The sequence below is a fragment of the Tympanuchus pallidicinctus genome, unplaced genomic scaffold (assembly GCF_026119805.1).
Source record: "Tympanuchus pallidicinctus isolate F22 unplaced genomic scaffold, pur_lepc_1.0 scaffold25, whole genome shotgun sequence".
In the NCBI taxonomy this organism is placed as follows: Eukaryota; Metazoa; Chordata; class Aves; order Galliformes; family Phasianidae; genus Tympanuchus; species Tympanuchus pallidicinctus.
This window is the reverse complement of record NW_026294742.1, coordinates 7,014,771-7,037,643: the sequence shown is the minus strand read 5'-3', so window position 1 is coordinate 7,037,643 and position 22,873 is coordinate 7,014,771. Positions and strand designations below refer to the sequence as shown.

Sequence of the window (22,873 nt, the reverse complement as noted above, 5' to 3'; positions counted from 1 at the left end):
AAACTCTAGAATTTTGAGGATCCAGGAATTGGGGTGCCTCCTTATCTTTGCACATATTACATCTTCCTTCTGGCATCTCTGTCTTATTAGAGTTAGCTGTTGGCAGTGTACAGACCAATTCCTTACTACAGGCTGCCAAAATCTGTTTTGAAGGCTCTTGAACAACTGCTTAATTCTCCTGCAAGGAGATCCTGGAGTCCTGTGACACCAGTCAGCATAAACACTTTCTTCGAAGGGTTTTGTTGCTGAGAGCAGTCAGCCACAAGATCTGCAGTGCCATGGCTGTAATTTCTGCCTTAATTCAGGCATTCATGTAGTAGGATGGTTGTTTTTAAAACTTCTGTGCTGTCTTCAGAATCCTACCCTCTATAGAACACCATGATCCTCTGCAAGACAAGTCCAAGACACTAGCAGTGTCAGAGACCTAATAAGCTGTCTCCAATGGCAGATAGGAGATCATAGATTTAGAAGATACTTTTGGAGGGACTTGATCTTGTTTTATTTTCTAAGCCTCTTGTACCTCTGTAGGAACAAGGTCTATGTAATAGCATGGGAAGGAGGGGCACTGGGCTGCCATTCAAGGGCTTTCCTGCAATAGTTTACATAGCATTTAAAAGCAGTTTTATGTATTTGTATGGTCTTGTTTCCCAATTTAGAATGGAAGATTTCCAAGGGTTTTATGTGCATCTCCCATGGAAACAACATAGTCCTTATCAACAAAGTACAGCATTTTCACGGACACATGATCCAGGCTGCAAGCTGCACACCACGAGTCAGTTCAAACCAGAATCCTTTGTCTTACATAAACATCTGCAGGTACTCCTGAATGCTCATAGTACTGCTCAGAGATACTAGAGAAATGTCTTCTTCCTTTTGGGGCACAGAATGGACTTTAGCTCAGCATCTGCACGGCTCAGCACCCAAAGGGGTGAAGGGCTGGATTGACACAACGGATTTTCGTCCTGATTCAAACATTGCCCTTACAATCAAAGGTGTTTACAGAAGAGTAACATGTCTGAATTGTTTCTGCTATCTTGAATCTAGTAGTGCAGTAATACACGAGAAAATTCAACACTAATACTAAGCTACATTGTAGAACAAAGTGACAGCAATCAGACTGTGTGACCAATAAGAAAGTATTAATAAAGGTCTGTGTGAAATACATGTGAGATTTCTTTTTAGTCATGTCAGAATCATAATCACCATCAAGAAGCTTTACAAGAAAACGGATGTCTTTGATTTATTTATTGCATTAATATCTTCAGCTTTTCTTTTGACAACTTTCAGACTGAACAACTATTTTCCAGGAGTAATAGGTCAGTGAAAAGCCCAGGAGTGAGCGGAGTTTCCCCTGACTCCCCACAAAATTGGAATTGTCAAATAACAAAAGAAGAGGGAAATCATGACTGAAGAGATGCAGATAATGATCAGCCTACTTCTGACTTTGCAAGCAGCCTGTGGGAGAGAAGAGAGATTTTCTGTATGACACCAACTTCAGGCAGGATATAAATCAGCCATATAGATATATAAATGTTCCATGGTAGAAAAAGTGTCTCAGCCTCATTTTCCTGCTCCCATATACATTTGACATCACATTACTAAGTAAAATGCAGGAGAAAGGAAAACACAAAGACCTAAAACATTCCTGTTGATACAGAGTATTTTTGGCACGTATGTTGCACTACCAGAGTGCGATTAGAAATAAAGGCTGTGGTGTTTGCAAGAGAGGAAAAGTGCAAAAATGCATTTGATCATTATCATCAACTTAGAGACCCAAACCCCTAAGGACCAGGAGCTCTGGTGAATCTCATGATATTTTAAGAAAATTGGCATTGAAGACCCAAAAATTCCTTTCATCAGAGACTGACAGATGCAGCAAATGCTGCAGAACAGTTTGAGGGAAGAGGAAAGGGAAAATTAAATGCTTTATAGCACAGCCTCCCTGCTCCTCACAGTCTCTGGTATTGAGGACAAGATGGGCAAGGAAAGCATAATTTTGTGCAGCTTTCACCACGATCCTTTTACTTACCTGTGTGCAGTTAAGAAAAGCTGTGTGTATAGATCACATATCCCGAATATTTCAATATAGGACGCCCTTTCATATGGGATGCAAAAATGTTCAGAGAAATCTAGAAGACTTCTTGGCTTAGATGGAAGCTGCTGCTCAGTGTTGCTGTTTGAAACTGATCTTACCACCAGCTTATCTTTGAGGCAAGCCTTGGGGCAGACTGGGAGACCAGAAGATTCTAATGACTAGTGTGTATTTTGTCCTGTCAGTTGTCTCCAAGAGAGGTCCAGGAGCTGGAAAGATCTTTGGCACTGGAACAACCTTGTTATGGGGAACTTAGAACCAGAGTATCCCAAGCAGTGAACTGAGAAATCCCCTTGCATGAAAGGAAACTACCAACCAAGTGGAGCAGTGTGGGTGAAACAGGGGCAAGAGCTGCATGTGGATTGCAGGAATGTGTTGCTGCCAGTCCCAAGGCTGCAGCCTTTAGCTGGCACTCATTTATACTTATTTGATACAAAGAATTAAGACATAATGAATGAAGAAGAAGAACTATACGAAAGCCTGGTCTGACATGTTTTTGATACTAGAAATGTTTTGTTACAATGACATGTCCTGCTAGAGTTAATTTGCTTGAACACGGATAGCTTCAGCAGTTGTGTGGCTGTGCAGTTGCAAAGGACCAACAAAAAAAAACTCTTGGTTTTCCATCTGACTCTTCACCTGAGAGAAGTGTAAGAACAACAGGACTATACTTCCTTAGGTGCCCTCAGCTAAGTAAGTTAAAGCATAATGTGGAATTGTGCTTTGCCAAGTTGTCAATTTGTGTGCCCACAAAGCCCAATTTTAAATGAATTCTTCAGAGGTACTTTTTCAAGCAACACCAGGATGTCACTTGCAGCAACATGTTTAATCCTCTCAACATATATGAAAGAAAACCTGGCATAACTGTCACTCTTTAGAAGAACTGTCTGACCAAACAAGATGTAATAGTTGTCTCTGCAATGAGTTCTTAATGAGTCCTTATAGAACATTTTTCGTATCGTTTAAACAGTGAAACACTGCCATCGTAGTTCTATGGTTGGCACTCTTCTAGCTCCATTACAAAATGAAATTCAGTTATTGCCATGTGTTGGTATCATTTCATGCTTTTGTAGATGTGTATCTACAGTTATCCCTACCAAAGTTCTTGATCAACCTTTATTGAAAATGTTTGGAAGACCATTTACTGCAGATTAATACATGCGCATTAGAATGACCAAAATCCATACTCAGAGAATAACAACTTAATCCTACCATGTACTCTTTCCCAAAAAGGACCATCCAGTCCTGTAATTTGGCTACATTTATAACAAAAACCCACACAGATAATAGTAAAGGTTATCTAAAAGTGTACCGAGACAGAAATCAATTCCAGAAGCAGCATCAAATCACAAAAATATTTTGACAGTGAAAAGATACGGCCTTGAGAAAGTCTTCACCTATGCTTTTCTGACTGTGTTTGTGTTTACATCCAGGCTGTTGTACCACATGCTGTCCTGACAACATGAGACATGTTCATAACTGTTCACCTGGCTTGAGGTCTAGCCTTGTTATGGCAGTTTTTTCTTTGATCAGTTCCAAGCTTTTAAGATTTTCAAAATTAGACCGTGCAAAATTTCTTATCCCAACAAGTCATACAAACACAATGATGATATGCAGGTGTGGTGCAATTAAATTAATGATTAGATTGTTTAATAGCTCAGATGTGCAGATTATAGGTAATGATTAATTACGTGTGGCTTTCCTTTACAAGTTTCAAAACCATATATCAAACCTGACAGATAACCACGTGATCGGCGGTTCGGTAACCAAACTTAGATTAGGAAAGCTCCCTTCTCCTGCCTACAATGCCTTTCATAGAATCCAAAAATCAGTGTAAGAGAATCAACTCCGTGCATCTGGAAACTTGTGCATGTCCCCAAACATCCACTTCCAGATCCCAAACACCCACTTCCAGATCCCAAACACAATCCATGATAGAGCTCTAGGAATCAGCCCTGTGGCTCCTGATAACTCATCTTTTCTCACAGGCCCCAAATTCATTGCAACACATCACTGATGTGTGGCCCAATCTCCACTGCATTTGTATCGGTGCTATCAGACACAGCTATGGAGGGGATGTTCTTCAGGATGCAGCCCAGCTGTGTTTGAAGGGCACTAGTTGTACAGACAGAAAACCTGAATGCATTTAAGAAGTCACAAGGTCAGAGAACAACAAGGAGAGTGTGCAAAATAGACACAAGAAATCCAAAAGCCAAATCAAGCACGACTGCATGATGCAACTGCATAATGCAACAGATCCTCCTGGAAACTGTGCTAGGGCACATGGACGGCAGCAAGGTGATATGAGACAAGCAGCATGCCTTCAGCAATGACAAGTCCTGCCTCATCAACCTAGTGCCTTCTTTGGTGGAATAATTGCATCAGTGGACAAAGGAAGAGCCACTGATGTCATCTATCTGGACTTCAGTAAGGCCATTGACATGGTCCTCCACAAGATCCTTCTCTCTAAATTGGAAATAGGTGAATTTGGTGGGAGGAATGTTCAGTGCTTGAGCAGTGGGCCCAGGAGAACCAACCTCATGAAGTTCAACAAAACCAAATGCCAGGTTTTGCACCTGGGTCGTGTCAATCTCCACTATCAATACAAGCTGAAGGACAAGAGGATTGACCATAGCCTTGTAAAAAAGGACTTAGCAGTACCAGTGGATGGCAAGCTGGACATGAGCCAGCAATGTGCCCTCACAGTCCAGAAAGCCAACTGTACCCTGGGCTGCATCAAAAAGAAGCATGGCCTTCTACTCTGTGCTGGTGAGAGCTCACCTGGAGCACTGTGTGCAGAACACAGGAAAGATACAGACCTGTTGGAGCATGTCCAGAAGAGGGACACAGAAATAACCCAAGGGATGGAACACCTTCCCTGTGAGGACAGGCTGAGAGCTGGGTCTGTTCAGCCTGGAGAAGGCTCCAGGGAGACCTGAGAACACACTCCCTAAAGGGGGGTATGTGAGAAGAAAGGGGGCAGATTCTTTAGTAGAGTCTGCTGTTATAGAATGAGGGGAAATAGTTTTAAACTAAGAGAGGGAAGATTTGGATAGGTTATAAGAAAAAAGATTTTTCTGATGAGGCACGGGTTGCATAGAGAGGTAGTGGATGTTCCTGGAGACATCCAAGGTCAGGCTGGAGGAGGCTCTGAGAGCTCTGATCTAGGTGTAGGCGTTCCTGTTCATTGCAGGGGAGTTGGACTAGATGGCCTTTAAACATCCCTTCCAACTCAAACAAACCCTATGATTCTATGAACTATAAATTACTGTGTCACATAGCACCTGTTGGCACAGTAAAGCGAGTTTGCACTGGTTCACAGACCTGGGATGAACTGAAGGGCTATTGGAATGTGTGCTGGTCGACAGAGTTTGACGAAACAGTGCAAGGGACCTGGCATACCCTTGGGCCAGACATGGCAGTTTACTTTTACAGGATGTTTGCTGTTGATTCCAAGGAAACGTATTTCCCTGAAAGCTACAAATTAAACATCAACATATCTGGATCCAAATCTAGCTACCGAACTGCCAGCAGTTATCTCGCAATGGTCTTCGCTAGCAGCAGAGTGAGATACAGTAGATAGGTTTACAAGAAGAAGCTGCCATGCCATGTTAGGCTTACTAGTTGTGTTCATTATAACAAAGTAAATGCAAGTACACTTAATGCTACGAATTCTGGGGTGAATTTCAAATAGAGTCGAATTTTGGCTAGCAAAAGACTCCTTGCTGGCCAGGCCCTGCTGGCAGGGGTATGATGTGGGTGAGTGCTGATAGCAACAGGTAATATTAGCTTTGAGACTAATCGTGAATGTGAGCACTCAGGAGTGTAAAAAAGATATTTTTAGGCCAATGTAAGGGTATTTGCTGCAAGCTATGATTGTTGTTATTTATTTCTATCAGTGATTTCTCTTATTTGGTAACTGAAAGATGTGTGTATGTAAATATGTGGATAGATTAATAAGCACACTTACAAGTCTCACACACATACATATCCTCACACATTTAGGCTTTATTAGGCTGCAGAAATTTCATTGTTAAAAAATGAATTCTGCAGATAATACACGACTTCCCTCTTGTGACCAAGGGATGCTATAGCATCCCTGGAAGTTCAAAAAAGACACCCAAACCCAGGACTAACAGAGAAAAAATCCCTACAAGGTATGCTTAAAAATCTCTGCAGGGCAAAGAAGCAGTTTAAATTACAGAGACTATGCCAGTTCTGTAGGGTTTTTTTTGTTGTTGCTGTTGTTTAGTGGCCACTGATCTAACATTTTCCAGTGTTTACTGCATTTGTATAGAATAGAAAAAAGAATTAATAGAAACATTACTCTGAAAAACATTACCACAAATATGAATCAAAAGGAAAGATAAAGCTGATGAAGGTAAAGGTTATTTTATCCACACCTGAACCCTAGGCCTGAAAGACAAAATCTGAGGAGGGTGGAGGAAATTGGTGAAAACTCTTTCTGCGTTTTATCTTTATTATAGTTTTTCTTCCTGGCAGAGGAATCTCTTCTTAATATTTTTCACATTCCTCATGACTTATGGTTCCACCCGTGCCTTGGCTTTCCCTCTCCCATCTCTGTACATTCAGATGGTAGCCCTGCACTCTTCTCGGGCCATGCATCTCTTCCTCCACTGTCTGTACATTTCCTTCTTATCCCTCACTGTGACCTTGTTCAGCCATGCTGGATTCCTGCTTTCTCCGTCTGATTTCTTATGCTGGGGAATGGATACTCTCAGAAAGGTGTCCTTAAAGAGCTGCCAGCTCTGTTCCATTCCTTTGTCCCTAAGAACAGTTTCCCAGAGGATCTCATCCAATAATTCCTTAAACAGCTGGAACTTTGCTCTGCTGAAGCTCAGGGTCCTGACTGTGCTCTTTGCCAGACCCATATTTCTCTATTGATAGATTTCTGGTGCCCTGTTTGCAGTTTAGTGGATACTTTTATACCTATTATCAGCTTTCTCTGAAAGACAGGTCTAGGCAGTATACGTATTAAAAAATAAAAGAATATATGTACTTCAAATGCTCAGAGCATAAAATGATAGAATTATAACACAGCTGGAGTTACTTCTATTAATGATTTGTGTTCATTTATGTAAATAAGCAATTGCTTTTGTTTTTATTTCAGATTCAATGTGGAAACATTTACAGAGCTTGGGTAATTTCTGATCCTGAGGCAGTGTGTCTCTCACTGCCTGCCTGTGAAGCAGCTGGTGTCCAGGAGGAGCTCACAAGCCTCACAGCAAGCATGACATACTAACCTACTTTTTGAGTATGATTGCCAGTTGCTACTTCACCCTGCTCAGTTCAGTTTTAAATCATTAGAACCGCAATGTTTGATTGTACGAAGTTTGAGTATTTGGGTTTTGAACGGAGAAGGGCCGTGAAGTAGCTGTTTCCAGTACATGAGTCTTCCTGAAGTCAAGTCGTCAAACCAAGAGCAACAAAGTGTACTTATTTGTCTGAGCAGCTACAAAAGAATCTACTTAGTACTGCAGGATGTTCTCGTGAATCCTCATCCAAAGCCCCGCACTGTTGGCCTTTTCCCTCTAATGTGATCTTTCGAGAGTTCAAAAAGGCGAGCATATGCAACAACAAGCACCCTTCGGTTATGGCAATATTACTGCTGATTAAAGTACACAAAGAGTATGTTACAAAACCTGCGTGAAATACTGTGGTGACTATTCCCATTACCATCATAAGCTTGAGACGAGGCAGAATATCTTTCTGCAGATCTGCCTCCAGGAGACACAACCGCAGGATGAAGGCTAAGCCCCACTTTGGATGACGTGAGCAACTCAGTCATAGGGTCAGAGAAGGAGGGCATATGTCCTTCCCTGCCTCTTATGCATGAGATGAAATACCTGGAGACACATGCAGCAGCTCAGTGCAGAGCACTGCTTTATACCTGGAAGATAAACAGAAGGAAGAAGCTGCTGGTGTGTGCCCACTTTTTGCAATTCCAACAAATTCAGAACTGGTGTGGTGTTTTTTTTTTTTCTTCTCATATATATTCTTCTCTGCAAGCATTTTATTGCAATTACATGTAATAAAATGCATATGTTTCTATATTACTCCTCCCCTCCTTTTGTTTTCATTTTAAGTTGGATCAGATCAGAAGAGGAAACTCATGTACACAGTCTCAAAGTTCTGCCAATATCAGTCTTTAAGTATGTTTGAACCTGTTTCCATGCAGCAGCCCAAAGGTTATTGGCGGTGCACCAAGAAACCCATGACTGGCAGATTTAGACACAAGCTACAAATCCCCATTAATCTCTGTTTACAATCCATCCTCTACTACTATCTGCAGATAGTAATTCTAGAGCTAACTGTGCTTTTTGGTAGCAGGACTTTGTATCAGTTTATACATCAGGAACAAAAGACTTGAACAATTATCCAGGAGACTCAGCCTCCTGCTCTCAAGTGCGAATGCAGCTGCCAACAGCCATACAGGTTGGACCATTTCTGGTAGGTTTTCTAAACTCAGCAGATTTTTTTAAACATGCAGCAGGTTTTGCCATTCTCTTTGAGGAATTTACTCTGTACTCTGAAGGTGTCAAAATCTCTGCATGATGAATTTTCCCTCTGTTTGTTTCGCTAGCCCTGAAACCGGCTCTGTTTCTGTTTCCCAGATTGGTTTGAAGAAGCCTTACTTGAGCATCACACCAACAGTTGCATTTTCACAGCTTTGCTATTACAGAGGGAGATAAAAATCTACCACCGAAACACCTTGAGCACATTTATTGTTATCTCTTTCTACGATGCTATAGAGGTTTTGTTGTTACTCATTGCTCTGTGCAAGAGCCAGGAGATCTGCTGTGTGCGTTTTGTATTAACAAATATCCGATAACTCAGATGCTCCTACGATCACAAAGAAATGCTGATTAACGTGATGCTGCACATCCATACAAATAAAATCTGCTGCTCATTACACCTTAGGTCTTGAAATAAAGGGGAGCTTTTGCAAGCAGAAATCCAAGACCTCAAGCAAGGCGGCCACGCTGTCAGTTCTGGGAGACACATCTTTCCTTATGGAGGGATCTCCGTCTCCACCCAGCTGGGAGAAAGAAACACTCTTACTGCTTGTAGGTGGGAAATGGGGGAGCACACAGAACAGCTGGCACACAAGCAAAGCCACCTGTGCACCCACCGCCTCCCGCCCTCCCATTTTAGCAGCGAGGCGAGGCTCGCCGGGCGCGAAATGGCGTCGCCGCGTCACGTGCCGCTAGTTTGGCGGGGTGAGGCGCGCTTGCGCACTGCGCGCCGTGCCGGGGCTGGGCGCGCGTCGGCCCCTCCCCTCTCTCCGCTTCTCGGCCGGCGGCGTGGGCAGGTCGCTGGGCTGGCTGCGAGCTTCTCTGCGACCCTGCCCGTGCGAGGAGCCGCGCGAGGAGGCGGTGAGCTGCGGGGCGGGGAAGGGGGCCGTGGGGATCCCGACCTGGAGGGAGGGGAAGGAAGCGGGCTTGGGGAGCGGTACCCAGCCGGGCCTGCTGGGGACCGTCGGCGCCGGGCGGCTGTTGGCTCTGGCGGCGGGGCTCGGGCCTCTGCCTGCCCGGAGCTGTCGGCTCAGCCTGACGGGAGCTGCCAGGCTGCCGGAGAGAGCTCTTGTGAGGAGCTGTGGGGTTCTGGGTGTGTCGCTGAGGAAAAGAAAGGACGTCTTGGGGGTTGTTCGCAGTTGGGAAGGGGGGTGTTGAGGTGAGAGCTGCTTTATTTTTAAAGCGGTGCAGCAGTCGAGCTCGCACAGCTAGGCTTCGCCGCCTAGATAACGCTCAAGTGGCATTACAGCTGTATTTCTGCAGTTAGAGCTAATGCGAACGCTCGAATGCAACTGAACGCTGTTGTTTTTAGGTCTCCAAGGCTTTGTCGTAAGCGTATTTTTAAGTGGTAAATCCCTGAGGAGACAGCTGAGGTTGAGAAAGATGAGGATTGATTGAAAACAATCCTGCCCAGAAGCAGAAATGTTCCCCACGCCCACCCGTAAAAAGGCTGCTGTGTCCTAAATGAAGGAAAAGCTTAATCTCGGACCTCACTGCATTCGGTGGGTGGATCTTCTGAGTTTTAGGCTTGAAATACGTTTCTGATCTCTTTGTGCTCTGCCAGAACTCAGCAGTTCAGCCCTCTGCTGTGTCACCCATCTCAGCAGCTCTGTGGCACTGCCTGCATGCAGTACCTGTTCTTGTTTCCCAGGCAGGTTCTAATGTTCTGAGAATGATCACATTGCTATCAAAACGTGATTTCCTGAAGGCTATTTGATTAACATGGCAGGTATTTCAGCTGGTAAGGGCAGATCTGTAAACTGGCATCCAATTTTTTTTTTAGTATCTCTATTGAAAATCAATTTTATGCTATTTTATTTTTTCAATTACAATTGAGCCTTGGCGTTAAAAACTGCAGGTGGAATTTAAATTGAGAAAGCAGTTATGTGGCCTGAACGTGTGATGTGGGTTCTTTTTTATTATTTTTATTTTTTTGCAACTGAAGTTTGAGCATGGGAAACAGTGAACAGCTGCTAGCTTAACTAAGCCACTGCTTGCCACTTCTTGGAGTCCCCTGCTTGGAATCCCTTATCGTGGGAGACTTTTGCAAGTCTGAATTTTAGCAGAAGTTTGTGGTTCTGTTACCAGGATAAGCTGAAAAAACAGCTATTGACCTTGAACTTTCCAGGATCCCTGCTGATAATGTGGATTTGGGTTTGTTTTGGTAGGATAACGTGCAGCAGACTTCAACAGCAATACATCGAAGTCAAACGTGTTTATAGTGGAAAACAGCTGTGTGAACTAGTGCACCTGTATTTGATATTTTCCTCTACTCGAATGAGGGTGTGACTAGACTTGCTGAACCCCATCAGTTTATTGAGTATTTCAACTCTGCTGCTGCTGTTTATCTTTGATAATAATTTGGGTAGCTCTCGAGCAGCTCTGTTAAAGAGGAGCTTGCTTCATGAGCACTTAATTACGGTCTGTAATTAGTAGGAAGTACTCAGCTGTTAAAAGTAGAAAGTTTTAAATCTTTGTGGTATGCCAAATACTGAAATCCAGAGATAGAATAGAGGGGTAGGTTATTATTTTTTTTTTTCTGATGAAGATCAAAGTATTTGCATGAGAAGGGCTCAGTTTTGAGAGTGCTTTTATAAAAAGCAGTTCAGCGATGTGCTTGGGTGTAAAGCTTAGTGACTGTTTATGATGAAAGACAGTGGAACACAAACTTCTCTGAATACTTCTCCTTGATGTATTAAAAGCAAGCAGCTTGAAGGGATATAAGGGGCTGTTAAAATAAATGCCCTGATATGGTAGGTGATGGTAGACCTGCTAGCTTGGGCAGGCTGTCACTGCTCCCTGGGAACTTTTAAACAGGGAGGAGGAGGCAGCAGGCTGAGAGATTTGTTAATGATGGACTGCAGTTCATGGCCTGCTCCTTGCTGTGTGACTGTGTGCCAAGGGCTGGACTGGGTGGTGACTTCATGCTGCTGGCATGGTTGATGGTAGGAAGCTGTGCCATGTGGTAGAAGTGAATGCTTGCATTTAGGTCATCTGTCATATAGATCCCTGGGCTGATAGCCTTGCCAAGAAATAGAGAAAGGCAGAAAAAGTATTTTTTGTGTGCTTTTTTTTTTTTAATTCTCTATTTTCCACAACTCTTAGATTATGGTAACAGTTACAGGCAGTGTTGTTTAACAGACTTCACAATTAATAGTAACTATAATGCAAATATTGAAAGCATGCTGTTTACACTGTACTATTGACAGTGTACAATGTAAATGCAGTTGCAACACTTGTTTCACATCAATTTCGGGCTTGACCTGACCTCACAGTTCTATCAGTAACAGTATTTGCAATGTGAGACAAGTTACTTTGTGTCAAGATGATTCCTCAGAGACCATTCTTGTTAGCAAGAAAATGTTTAAATCAAAATCCAATTCCTATTACTTTTGTATGGGATGTATTAGTAGGTTTTTGTTTTAATTACTAAAGATTTTCATTTTTGGCATTTTATCTGGACAGGAGAGGAAAGCAGACAGATGGTTCTGAGTGCCCCATGGCTGCAGCTACATCAGTTCATTCATTTCTTGCCTGTTGTCACTTGGAAGCATTCTTCAGGTAAGAAAGCTGCTTCGAAGTACTCTGTGTGGTTTATAAACTTACCCTTAATTAACTTCTGCCTAAAATCTTTAAACTGCATTCAGTGTTTTGTTCTCTCTGCTGTCATTTGTGTTCTGTTCACACACGTCATTATGAATCTGCCTTTTGTGTTAGCCACTGAAAGCACTTCTGCAAGTGAATGTGATCTGTATGTGCCATGCGGAGTTAGGAGGCCCGTGGTGAGCAGGGTACATGCAATACCTGTAAATCCTATGTGCAACACAAGGCCACCATAAATTACAAAATTCTCCAGGTGTGCCATCTGCAGACGCTTCTGCAAATGCAAATCAACTCTAATTACAAACATGATTGTACAGGCCTTGAATTTTCTTCTGTGAGCGAGCTGAGCAACATTATTTGCAAGGCATTTAGCGTTTGAGTTTGGTTTTGCTTAAGAGATAAGGGGCTGCTGCTCTGTTGTGTTTGTATCTAAAACATGTGCTGTGTCTGTGTTAAATTATAAGGCTGATACTAACTGTGTAGTTTTTAAAAGATGATGTTATGACTTAGGACTCGGGACAATCTAAAGCCTGATGTCCCTGGTTTTTAAAAACAATTATTAGAAAGTTTAGCAATAAAAATCTACTAGAAATCTTATTTTTAGTTGAAGAGACAACTCTGAAAGCATCCTAATGTTGTAATGCCTTTCAGATTTTAAATCTGTGTTTTCATTTTGAACTTATTGTAGTTTAGCCAGGTGGGTGTAGCTGTTCCTATAACTTTCCATTGAAACTTCTTCAAATACTGTCCCATGGGTAACTGATTTTGGAGGTCTCAGGTATACCTTACAGCAGACCAAGATACTCCTTCATGCTATTATTCATATATTAGCAGATGGGAGCATATCCATTCATACATCAGTGTCTTTTGCTTCACATAGAGTTTAATTAGCCAAAGTAGTTTTACTGACATGTTTATAGTGGTGCACTAAGTACACTTTTATGGTACAACTGAATAGCATTTTAAACTAATAGTACTTACATCTTACAATATTAGGGGTTGTATCTTTAATTATTGTACACAGAGAGCAGAAAAAAAGACAACAGTACTTATTATCAAGGTGCATAACTTCCTAAAAAAAAATATATATATATGCATATATATATATATATACGCACACATATATACAAATCAAGAATTCAGAAGTGTTTTCTTGCTGCATAAGAACACTGATGTGGATAAAACTGTAGGTGATGCTAAATCTAGATTTATGCTAACACGTGCACCTTTCCATTAGTTAGATGATAGTTGTCAGATGACATTTGGTAGAACTAATTTCCTTTCCACTTTTGTTGTTCTGCTGCCATATCTGCCTTACAGCACAGTGTACTATTCCTCTCAGAATTGGTTCCAAAACTGACCTTAGTCCTTCCCTTGGGTCTCCCAAACTTTGCAGAACAGTTTTGTTTTTTTGGTCAATGGCTTCGCAGGTCAGTTCATCTTTTGGGACCCATCCCTGCCTTCTGGTTAAGGAATCCTTGCACACATACAGGATGACTCAACAGTGGGATGGATGTTCAGATACCAAAAAGGTGCTGGTAACTTGACAGGAACTTCCACATTCTTTGGAGGTATGTGTGCATGTAAATGTTTCATTGACTACTACCCTGGTTATGTCACGTGGAACTATTATTTACTTCAATTAAGTTCTGAAATAGAAACAATCATCATCTTACCTACTTTTCCTCATTCAGGTACTCGAAACAAAATAGGCATTTACACCTTCATAGTGAATATTAGGGCTTCACGTGTGGTGAAAGCTTTGTTGTAGATAACTGGTGGAACTTTTTGCTGATCTTGCAAAGTAGGACAGTGTAATTTTGCTGCATTAAAATGTACTGCAGTACTAAAGGTAAAACTTGCAGAATTATCAGTGTTAAAGGTATGTAGCAACAAGGACAAATTGTGGCCACTCTCTGTCACTGAGAGTGTATATATTATATGTACCATTTGTGCCTTGTCACATCGTTTTGGTCTTTGGATGTACTGAATCTCATGCATAGCCTGGCCTTTGGGGTGGGGGGATGGTGGCTTTTCTGGTGTTTTTTTTCTATGTCAGGACCTCTTTGTGGGAGCTAAAGCTGCACCTTCTGAAGCTCAAGAAAGTTTAAAAAGAAAGTGAACCCTAATTTCTTGTTTTCAGGACTTAACATTCTACTGAGATGCTATAGATAGGCATGAGAATAGCAGAAGCATAGAAATGCTTCTCTAATTTTTTTAGCTTCTCTAATTTTTTTTGTCTTGACCTCAGTTTTAGAAAATAGCTGGTTTCTTCAGCACCTTCAAAGGAGAGAGGAGGGAAAAAAATTAGATGGTAATTGACTCAAACTAAACTTAGCTCAGCTACCAGTAACTGAAAGAGAGAGTGTGTATTATGCAACTGTTGATTACTACATCCACCTGTAATACTTCGGAATGCCTGTTCATTGTGTGACTTAACTCAAAAGTCATAAAACGTTGTCACGTAGATGACAGTTTGAATTATGTGGATGATAATGGTAGTGGCAAAGTGTTTATTCATGCTGAGCTTTCATCTTCATTACATAAGTAATACTAATGTAGAAATACTGCTTTGTTTTGAAGCAGGGTATGTTGAAATGTATGTGTACCACTCACCATTTTCTCTGAGTTGCAGGCTTTCCCCAGTTGTTACGTAAGGCACGTGTCCATTCAGGGAAGAACAGATCTAGTTATTAAATATAATGCAGTGTTAATACTTATTTCTCTGTGGGTATTACTTGTTTCTATCATAAATGTAGCCTTAAAGAGACTGAGGTGAAAATTTCTGCTGGAATAAGTTCCTTGGTGGTTGAGAGAGTTTGTTATGTCAAGCATTAGAGAAGCTGGTCATGCAAACAGCTCTGAGTTGTGTAGGCTCTCCTTCCTCTCTTCTCAAAGGAGGCGTGTGCTTTCTTTTTCATAAGAGTGGATTGTTATAGTTGTATGTCAGTCACCTCAACAGCCTGCAGATAGGATGTGTGAGCTGTGGAAAATATCAGCATTTTCGACAGGGTGGTCTGGCTTTTGATGAGTGTTCCTGGGTTGTTTTGTTTTTTTTTCCATCATGAGATACTAAGGAAAAGTTTCACCCTAAATGTCAAATACATGCTGTGCTTCTAACTTAGTCCAACATTTTGGGTATTTAATATACTGAAGTCAGAACTGTGATTGAGTTGCTCTCTTTTAAGAGCTGAGAGCAAACACTTATACTCTTCTTAAGTGCAAGATAATGCAGATATGTGATTTTTTTAATATCCTGTCAGAGAGAGCAGAGAAGAGGCTTGCATTGGGCAGAGGTCAAGGGTTAGTGTGGTGTTTACAGGGTTAGTGTGGTGTTACAAGATGGATATTTTCTGTGTGCATGGAGCAGTGATCTCCAAAGGCCTCACTCGTGCTGTGATGTGTGGCCTTTAGGAGCAAAAAAGTGTGTAAGTCAGTGGGCTTTACAGCTGCCTGAGAATCATGATAAACCAAAGAACTCAAGACAAGGGGTAGAATAAAAGAAAATGTGAACATCAGACTAAATTTGTCTGTGAATATTTGAAATTTACCAGATCTTTATTCTTATTGCTGCATTTTATTTTTGGAAATGCATCAGAAAAAATGAATAAACTGGAGTAAGAATTAGAACCAGTGTTATTTCTTAGTTTCTTTATTTAATGCTTAAAGAGGGGAGAAATAACATTAAGTAGAGTTGAATCCCAGAAAAAGCATCCTGTGAGGGTTGTCATGGAAAGACAGTTCAACCAAAAATAGATGTGTTCTGTTGATTTGTGAGGAATACATGGTAAAGTAATGCAAAATTTCCCTTCAGGCTGATTGCAGATAGGAGATCAGGCTGAATGTGTAATTAGCAGAGCCTTTGGGAAGGGTCCTCAGCCCACTGTAAAACAAAGCAGTTCTTGAAACAGTTAAAACTGTTGAGGATTACCTGCAGAATAGAATTCAGTGTTGAATGGATTTAGGTAGGCTGCCCTGTGCCAGAATATGAAATCAAAACTCTTCCTGCCCTTCTTTAATCCCTGGTTGAGATGACAAAGTTGTTTGGTGGAGTACTGTACTTTGCTGTGTTGTGAGATCACTGTCTTCTGTGCCAAAAAAACGCCAGCATGAGAATCTTACTTCTTGCTCTTGTTTTGCTGACAGGCCTGTAGAGTATGTTGTTGCTGTTAGTTGTGCAGGCTTTTCTGTGTTTGGCAGCTGTTTTTGTTTTTTGTCTTTTAAAAGGTCTGTGAAGGAGATGAGCAAAAGTATTGATTTGGATTCTTCTGGAGGCACACATGTTAATGTTTGTTGTTGCTTGTAGGAAGTTCTTGGGAATTGGCTTCTGTAGATGTTAGAATTCTTGTAGTCTGAGATTTGCTTAAAGGTATCTAATTTGCTCTTACTAAAGTATATTGCTCTTAAATACTACTTTTCCACAAAATGATCGATACACTCTCAAGTAGTAACAGGTTAAACTGCACCTGGTAAATTAGGAAACTTTTTTAACTTGTTTGTACCAAAATCAAGTATTATAATTTGTGCAAACAAATGGTGTTGAGAAGCAAGGTCCTTGCTTGTGTCTATATGCTAGACAATAACACATGGACACAAGTTTTTACTAGCAAAAATGGCAGGTTAGTAACATGGTTTATTTATCTCTTACTGTGTTTTCCCTGTCTTTATTGCCTTTCTTCCCTAATTTCTTTATTTTTCTAGAGATCTACTGCACGTGAGGACTTTCAAGACTCTTGCACAATTTGAATACATTGGGTTGGTCCAGTGCCTGAAACTTTCATGATGAAGAGAGCTAGGCAGAAAGTTACAGATGAAAATGCAGTTCCTCAAACATCACAGGGAAACAAAAAACAGAAAACTTGCTTATATGGGTCAGCCTTTAGTGAGTCTGACCCCCATGCCTCGATAGACTGGGGAAGCCTTCCGCACCACGTTATTCTGCGCATTTTCCAGTTCCTGCCGTTGGTAGATCGAGCCAGGGCATCGTCCGTCTGCCGAAGGTGGAACGAAGTTTTTCACATCCCAGATCTCTGGAGGAGATTTGAATTTGAACTCAGCCAGCCGGCTACTTCTTACTTGAAGTCTACTCATCCTGATCTAATTCAGCAGATTATCAAGAGGCACGCTGATCATCTGCAGTATGTCAGCTTCAAGGTAAAGTCTGGGGTGGATGGAGGCTTTTTTGTCACATTGCTCTGCCTGATGTATGCAGCTTCTCTGCCTACAGAAAATTAAATCGTATGTGTTGGTGGTCTCAAGTGTTATCCCTGTGAAGTGTTATATTTAAAAAGACAGTTACTGGAACAACTTGTTTTTCACACATACTCATTGTTTCTTTCTGATTTCTACACTTTAATCCCTGCAAAGTAAAGGAAGAGCTAACGTTATGTGATACTGCACTGAAGGTTAAATTACGTTTTTCAGAATATGCTGCAGAGTTTCTCTGCTCCAGTGTTGGTGGCAGTCTGAGATCTCAGCAGATTGTTGTGTGGATAAACATTTCTTACACATTGATGAATTGGAGGAAGTGAACTGAAGTCTTATGTGTGTAATTTTGCAAAACTGTCTGTACTGTGAAGAACAACTTGAGATTTTACAATTCATGTGAACAGGGGGGAAGATGTTCTCCATGTATATTCAGGTGCTCGAGAAGTAAGGATGTAATGAAGTAACAGTAACCTTGATTTAAAGGAAGGTTATATTAGTAGTCTCAGGACTGCATAAACTTGATCTTATTTGATTAGTTGGTGTGGGTTTACTAATAATTGATCTGAGAAGATCATTGTTGAAATTGAATTTGCTTTGTTAACAGTTTATAGTCACTTGTTAAGAGGAGGTAGTCATATCTATGAAGGAAAAGTAGAAGAAATCTGATGCTAAAACTTGGATACAAATCCAAAGCTGCTTTTTGTCAGCAGTGTTAGGAGTTTGATATTTGGAGATCCGTGGATGATGAGTTATTAAATACCTCTTACTTTTGCATACCAGGTAGCAGATGATAGTGAACTGGCAATCTAGTATCTGTTTCTGCAGCTTGTGCCCTTTTCCAGGCACTTAATTATGCCTCACTTCTTCAGGTATTGGAACTGTCTGTCATCTTGGCTATTAAAAAGGAGGAACGCAAGATGAAATGGTGATTTGTCCAAAGTTGATCATTGATCTTACAGCTGAATGAGGAATCAGTTCATTATTTGAGATGCAAAGCTTTCCCCATGCAGGCAAAATGGTTTAGTTTGCTGAGGATGTCTAGATCTTAACTCTGTTTCTGCTCTAAAAGTCTGGATATTTTACTTAAAGTACATCTGTACCATTGTTGATCAGACTGGCGCTACTTGTAGTTATTTGGATAGGCTTGAGCTTATCTGAAAAGACAGCCTAGATCTGTGGGGTCTGTTCATATTAGAAAGAACTGTCAATACTTGGAAATATTTTTTACTACTGACCTTCCTAAACTCTTTCTTGTCTTGAAATTTCCAATTATTGTTCCTTTCCTGTTTTTGTGGTAAATGAAGCCTGGTGTGGTGCAGCTTGAGTGATTGTGGACCTTGCAGTATTGGCCATCAGTGATGCTATTTTCTGAAATGTAGTAAAGAATAACTTAATGATTTTTAAATTGCTTGTGCAGGTTGATAGTAGTACTGAGTCAGCAGAAGCAGCCTGTAACATCCTTTCTCAGTTGGTAAACTGTTCTATCAAGACACTGGGTTTGATTTCTACAGCAAAACCAAGCTTCATGAATGTCTCTAAGGTACTTTTTTTTTTTTTAATAAAATATAACTTAGAAACCATATTTCAAGAAAAATTAATCTAAACAATGATAAGCATATATTCTTTACACAATAAAGGGGATACCTAAGAAGTAATTATTTTTGAAGTTTTTATGCTTGCAAAACCTAAAGTTTTGATGAAGCTCCTCCTGTCTTTCATAAAACTTTTTTTTTCCTCTTTCAATTCATTCAAACAGGCTCATTTTGCTTCAGCACTGACAGTAGTTTTTGTAAACTCCAAGTCATTATCATCAATCAAGATAGATGACACACCACTTGATGATCCTTCTTTGAAGGTTCTTGTTGCTAACAACAGTGATACTTTAAAACTGCTTAAAATGAGCAGTTGTCCTCATGTATCACCTGCTGGTGAGTAGTGAATATGCATGAAAAATACAGTAAAAAAGCAACATAAAACAATAGTTGAGACCTACTTTTGAAACAATTATTCATGTATTGTATTTAGACAGTTTATGTAAGTGTGCAACCTTGTAAATTAAACTGATATTTTGTGGGATTGTATGTGCAAAATCCCGGATGAATTTATTACTAATTGATGGGCTGAGGGATGTGAAAGCAACTATGAATAACTGTTTTGCAAAATGCTGTGAGTTCAACTTACTGAGCAAAAAAAAATTAATGCTTCAAAGTTTTATTAATAAAAACAGAAGGAGTAAATGAATTTTAAAACTAATAGTAAAAGAGCAAGAGTCTTTTGATTTCTATAGTGTCCTCCTGTGCCCAGATGTAGCAGCATGAACTTGCTCATTTAAATATTGTTTGGCAAATGGCTGATTCCATTGAAAGGCTCTAGATGGGAAGCTCAAAGGACCTTCAGTTACCTTTCTCCTGAAACCCTGGAGCAAGGTAAAGGGAAAGCTGGTTTAGTCTTTCTCCTGTATTCATCCACAAAAGGCAATTTAATCTGTGAACCCTGTTCCAACAGATCAAGAGCAGTGTGTTATTTGTCTTAGCTCAGGGAGGTTTTAGCTTTCAAGTTCAACTTGGCTGCTGATGTTCACTTAAAAAGAGCTCTCAGATAAGTGCTGAAGGAATGAGCTCTGGGAAAGAGAACAGTGGCAAGTTCAGCTGGATCTTACCAGACCTTGCTAATAACTATTTGTGGCCAAAACCCCATGAAAGTATACTCTGAACTTCTATCATACTTTGGTTTTTTGTTGTTTTTTTTTTTTTTTTTTGTTACAGGCATGAGCATTCAAGTCAGTAGACATAGTATTTGTTTGAGCATTGCAGCACACTGCTGTGCTTATGTTCACTTGTCATTTTACAGATCAGTTTCTTTTGTTTCTCAGGAGTTCTTTGCGTTGCTGACCAGTGTCATGGACTTAAGGAGCTGGCTCTGAACTACTACATACTGAGTGATGAGCTGTTGCTGGCTCTTTCAAGTGAAAAACACGTGGACCTTGAGCACCTTCGCATAGACGTTGTGAGTGAAAATCCTGGACAGGTTGAATTTCACACCATTAAAAAGCAAAGCTGGGATGCTTTTGTTAAACACTCCCCCAAAGTCAACATTGTGATGTATTTTTTCCTATATGAAGAAGAATTTGATGCTTTCTTCAGAGAGGAAACCCCTGTTACGCACCTTTACTTTGGTCGTGCAGTAAGCAAAGCAATGCTAGGTCGTATTGGCCTGAATTGCCCGAGGTTAATTGAGTTGGTTGTGTGTGCTAATGGACTTCAACCTTTGGATGATGAACTTATTCAGATTGCTCAGCGCTGTAAGAACTTAACAGCAATGGGACTTGGGGAATGTGAAGTAACTTGCAGGGGTTTTATCGAATTTGTTAAGATGTGTGGAGGCAGGCTGACACAGCTCTCTATAATGGAGGAGGTACTGATTCCAGATAATGATTATAGCTTAGATCGACTTCATTTGGAAGTCTCCAAACACCTTGGAAGAATGTGGTTTCCTGATATGATGCCAACATGGTAAACACTCTTCATCTGTGGGTAGGCAGGTAAAATCAGGGCGTTACTTTCTATGCAAATAAAGATTTTTTTAAAACAAAATGTGAAAAATTATTTTCATATTTGATTTTTTTTTTTTTTTTTTTTACCTCTAGTAGAGTAACAGTAAGATATTCAAGAATGTTAATGACATATTAAAATAGAAAATAGATTAAGTGTACTTGACACTGAAAATAGGTCTGGTTTATAGGTGCTTCATACTTCAGTCAACTTGAGCTTCTCGGAGCTCCAGTTTAAATGTTTCATTCAAATTGAACTTCTTTCTCATGTCTGTCTTTAAGTCTTTCTGCTGTAGTCAGAATAATAGAAGAGAAATTTTTCTCCTCGGGTAAAGCTAACTTTATGGGAAGCTGGATATAACTTGGAGTTCATTAAGACTTTTATTTGTCATGAAATTTTATGCAGCTGTTTCTCAAAACATTCTTGTTACATATGTAAAAGTTTGTACATAAAAAACACCAGCCCAGGTTATTGAAATATAATCTAGTTTAAACTCCTGACAGTGTATTAAAATGTTGTAAATGAGTTTCTGCAACAACAAAAAACGCTTTCAGATCTTCAGTTGCACTTTAAGTCACTTTATCAGATTAGCTAAACTATAGAGACAGCATTGTACAGTATGTTGTTTTTCTATCTCATGCATTAAGTGGATGGAGAAGAGATTGCATTGAAGTTAACGAATTTAAAAGTAGATTGATTGCTTGGAAGAATGACAAAGCACTTCTGAGTTTGAGAGTTCCTATCTTTGATTACAAAGGTTGACATCTGAATGCTGCTCTGGGCTCTTTTTATTAAGAGATAAGAATCTCAGGAATGTGGCTAGTGGAAAAGAAGGATCAATGGAATGCAATTGTCTTTAATCACTTTCTGAAGTCAAGGGTTTAGAGCATTTCAGAAAATTGCCTGTTAGAGGCTGAAATGACTTTCAGGAGTCTTGTCTTGCCTTTCTTGTATAGAGCTGTGCTGTAAGCCCTGATTTCTAGAGTTATGTATTGCTGAAGGAGATGCTGAGACTTTTGGTTTGGGAGGGATTGTGAGACTGTTTACTATTTGTTATTAATTGCTTTTTTGATGAAGATTTTTTCTTTACAGTGGAAAGGAATAGGGAGTTGATGTGAAGTAGAGTATGTATTTTTGCGATAACATTTTTGCACAGTTTGTGAATTGAAATGTGTAGTATACAAATTTTTCTGTAATTTTTTTCATACTGCATTACTATATTCCTATTTGTAATAAGAAGTCTACATCTAATTTACTGGTGGTATTTGTCACATCTGATAAAATGTCAAATAGTTTCTTCTATGGTTATACTTTTCTACAGTTAAGAAAAAAAATATAGAGGCTTAAACCTCTGTTGTTTTGATCAGACTTGTTCACAGTTACAAGCTAAAGGAATTCCAATAGCATATAATGCATGTCTAAATCAATAATGTATTATTGCTTATTGCACAATTAAGAAAAGAAGCATCTGGCTCTGGTTACTAGCACTTACTACCCAAGCATTTGCTTCCATAAGTCAGGGGATTGAAAAAAAGACTGAGGTATTTCCAAGCAGTTCTTGGTTTAAGATGTGTGATTTGCTTTAACTGTAAACATAATAAACTGATCTAATACCTGCACTGATCCCAGACTCTTATCTGTCTGTTGCACTGCTTATCTTCCCTTTAGGTTGAGTTGTGTCATGTTTCTAACATGACAAACCTAGAGAGGTAGTGGAGCTGTTGAAGTAACAGGGAATTAATAATTGTCCTTTCACATTTGTGCCTCAAAGTAGAGTTTTAGATATGCTGGCAAATCTTTTAGAGGGTTGAGTAGTTCTACAGTCCTTTATGTCCCTGTAGCCAACATGATGGAATTCACTAATGAATTAGTGAAGTGCAAGT

At 40.2% G+C, this 22,873-nt stretch overlaps 1 protein-coding gene across 3 annotated transcripts; it reads left to right on the top strand.

Annotated features, from left to right (window-relative positions):
- The first annotated feature begins 9,364 nt into the window (after window positions 1-9,364).
- On the top strand, window positions 9,365-22,613 carry LOC128083851 (F-box/LRR-repeat protein 21-like). Of its 3 annotated transcripts, XM_052689422.1 has the most exons (8): window positions 9,365-9,489; window positions 9,941-10,130; window positions 12,094-12,189; window positions 13,662-13,802; window positions 16,933-17,385; window positions 18,857-18,979; window positions 19,196-19,367; window positions 20,312-22,613. In XM_052689422.1, exons 5-8 carry the CDS (start codon window positions 17,011-17,013, stop codon window positions 20,953-20,955), a joined length of 1,314 nt encoding a protein of 437 aa, XP_052545382.1. In that variant the 5' UTR covers window positions 9,365-9,489; window positions 9,941-10,130; window positions 12,094-12,189; window positions 13,662-13,802; window positions 16,933-17,010; the 3' UTR covers window positions 20,956-22,613. The 3 variants fall into 3 exon arrangements, with proteins under 3 accessions (XP_052545382.1, XP_052545384.1, XP_052545383.1); XM_052689424.1 differs by lacking the exon at window positions 13,662-13,802; XM_052689423.1 differs by lacking the exon at window positions 9,941-10,130 and having other exon boundaries at window positions 9,369-9,489.
- The last annotated feature ends 260 nt before the right edge of the window (window positions 22,614-22,873 follow it).

Excerpts from the sequence above, each read along its gene's own strand:
- LOC128083851 (XM_052689424.1), top strand. The coding sequence starts at position 17,011 with ATGATGAAGAGAGCTAGGCAGAAAGTTACAGATGAAAATGCAGTTCCT. Across the intron at positions 17,386-18,856 it reads TGCAGTATGTCAGCTTCAAG|GTTGATAGTAGTACTGAGTC; the intron begins GTAAAGTCTGGG and ends TTGCTTGTGCAG. Across the intron at positions 18,980-19,195 it reads GCTTCATGAATGTCTCTAAG|GCTCATTTTGCTTCAGCACT; the intron begins GTACTTTTTTTT and ends TCATTCAAACAG.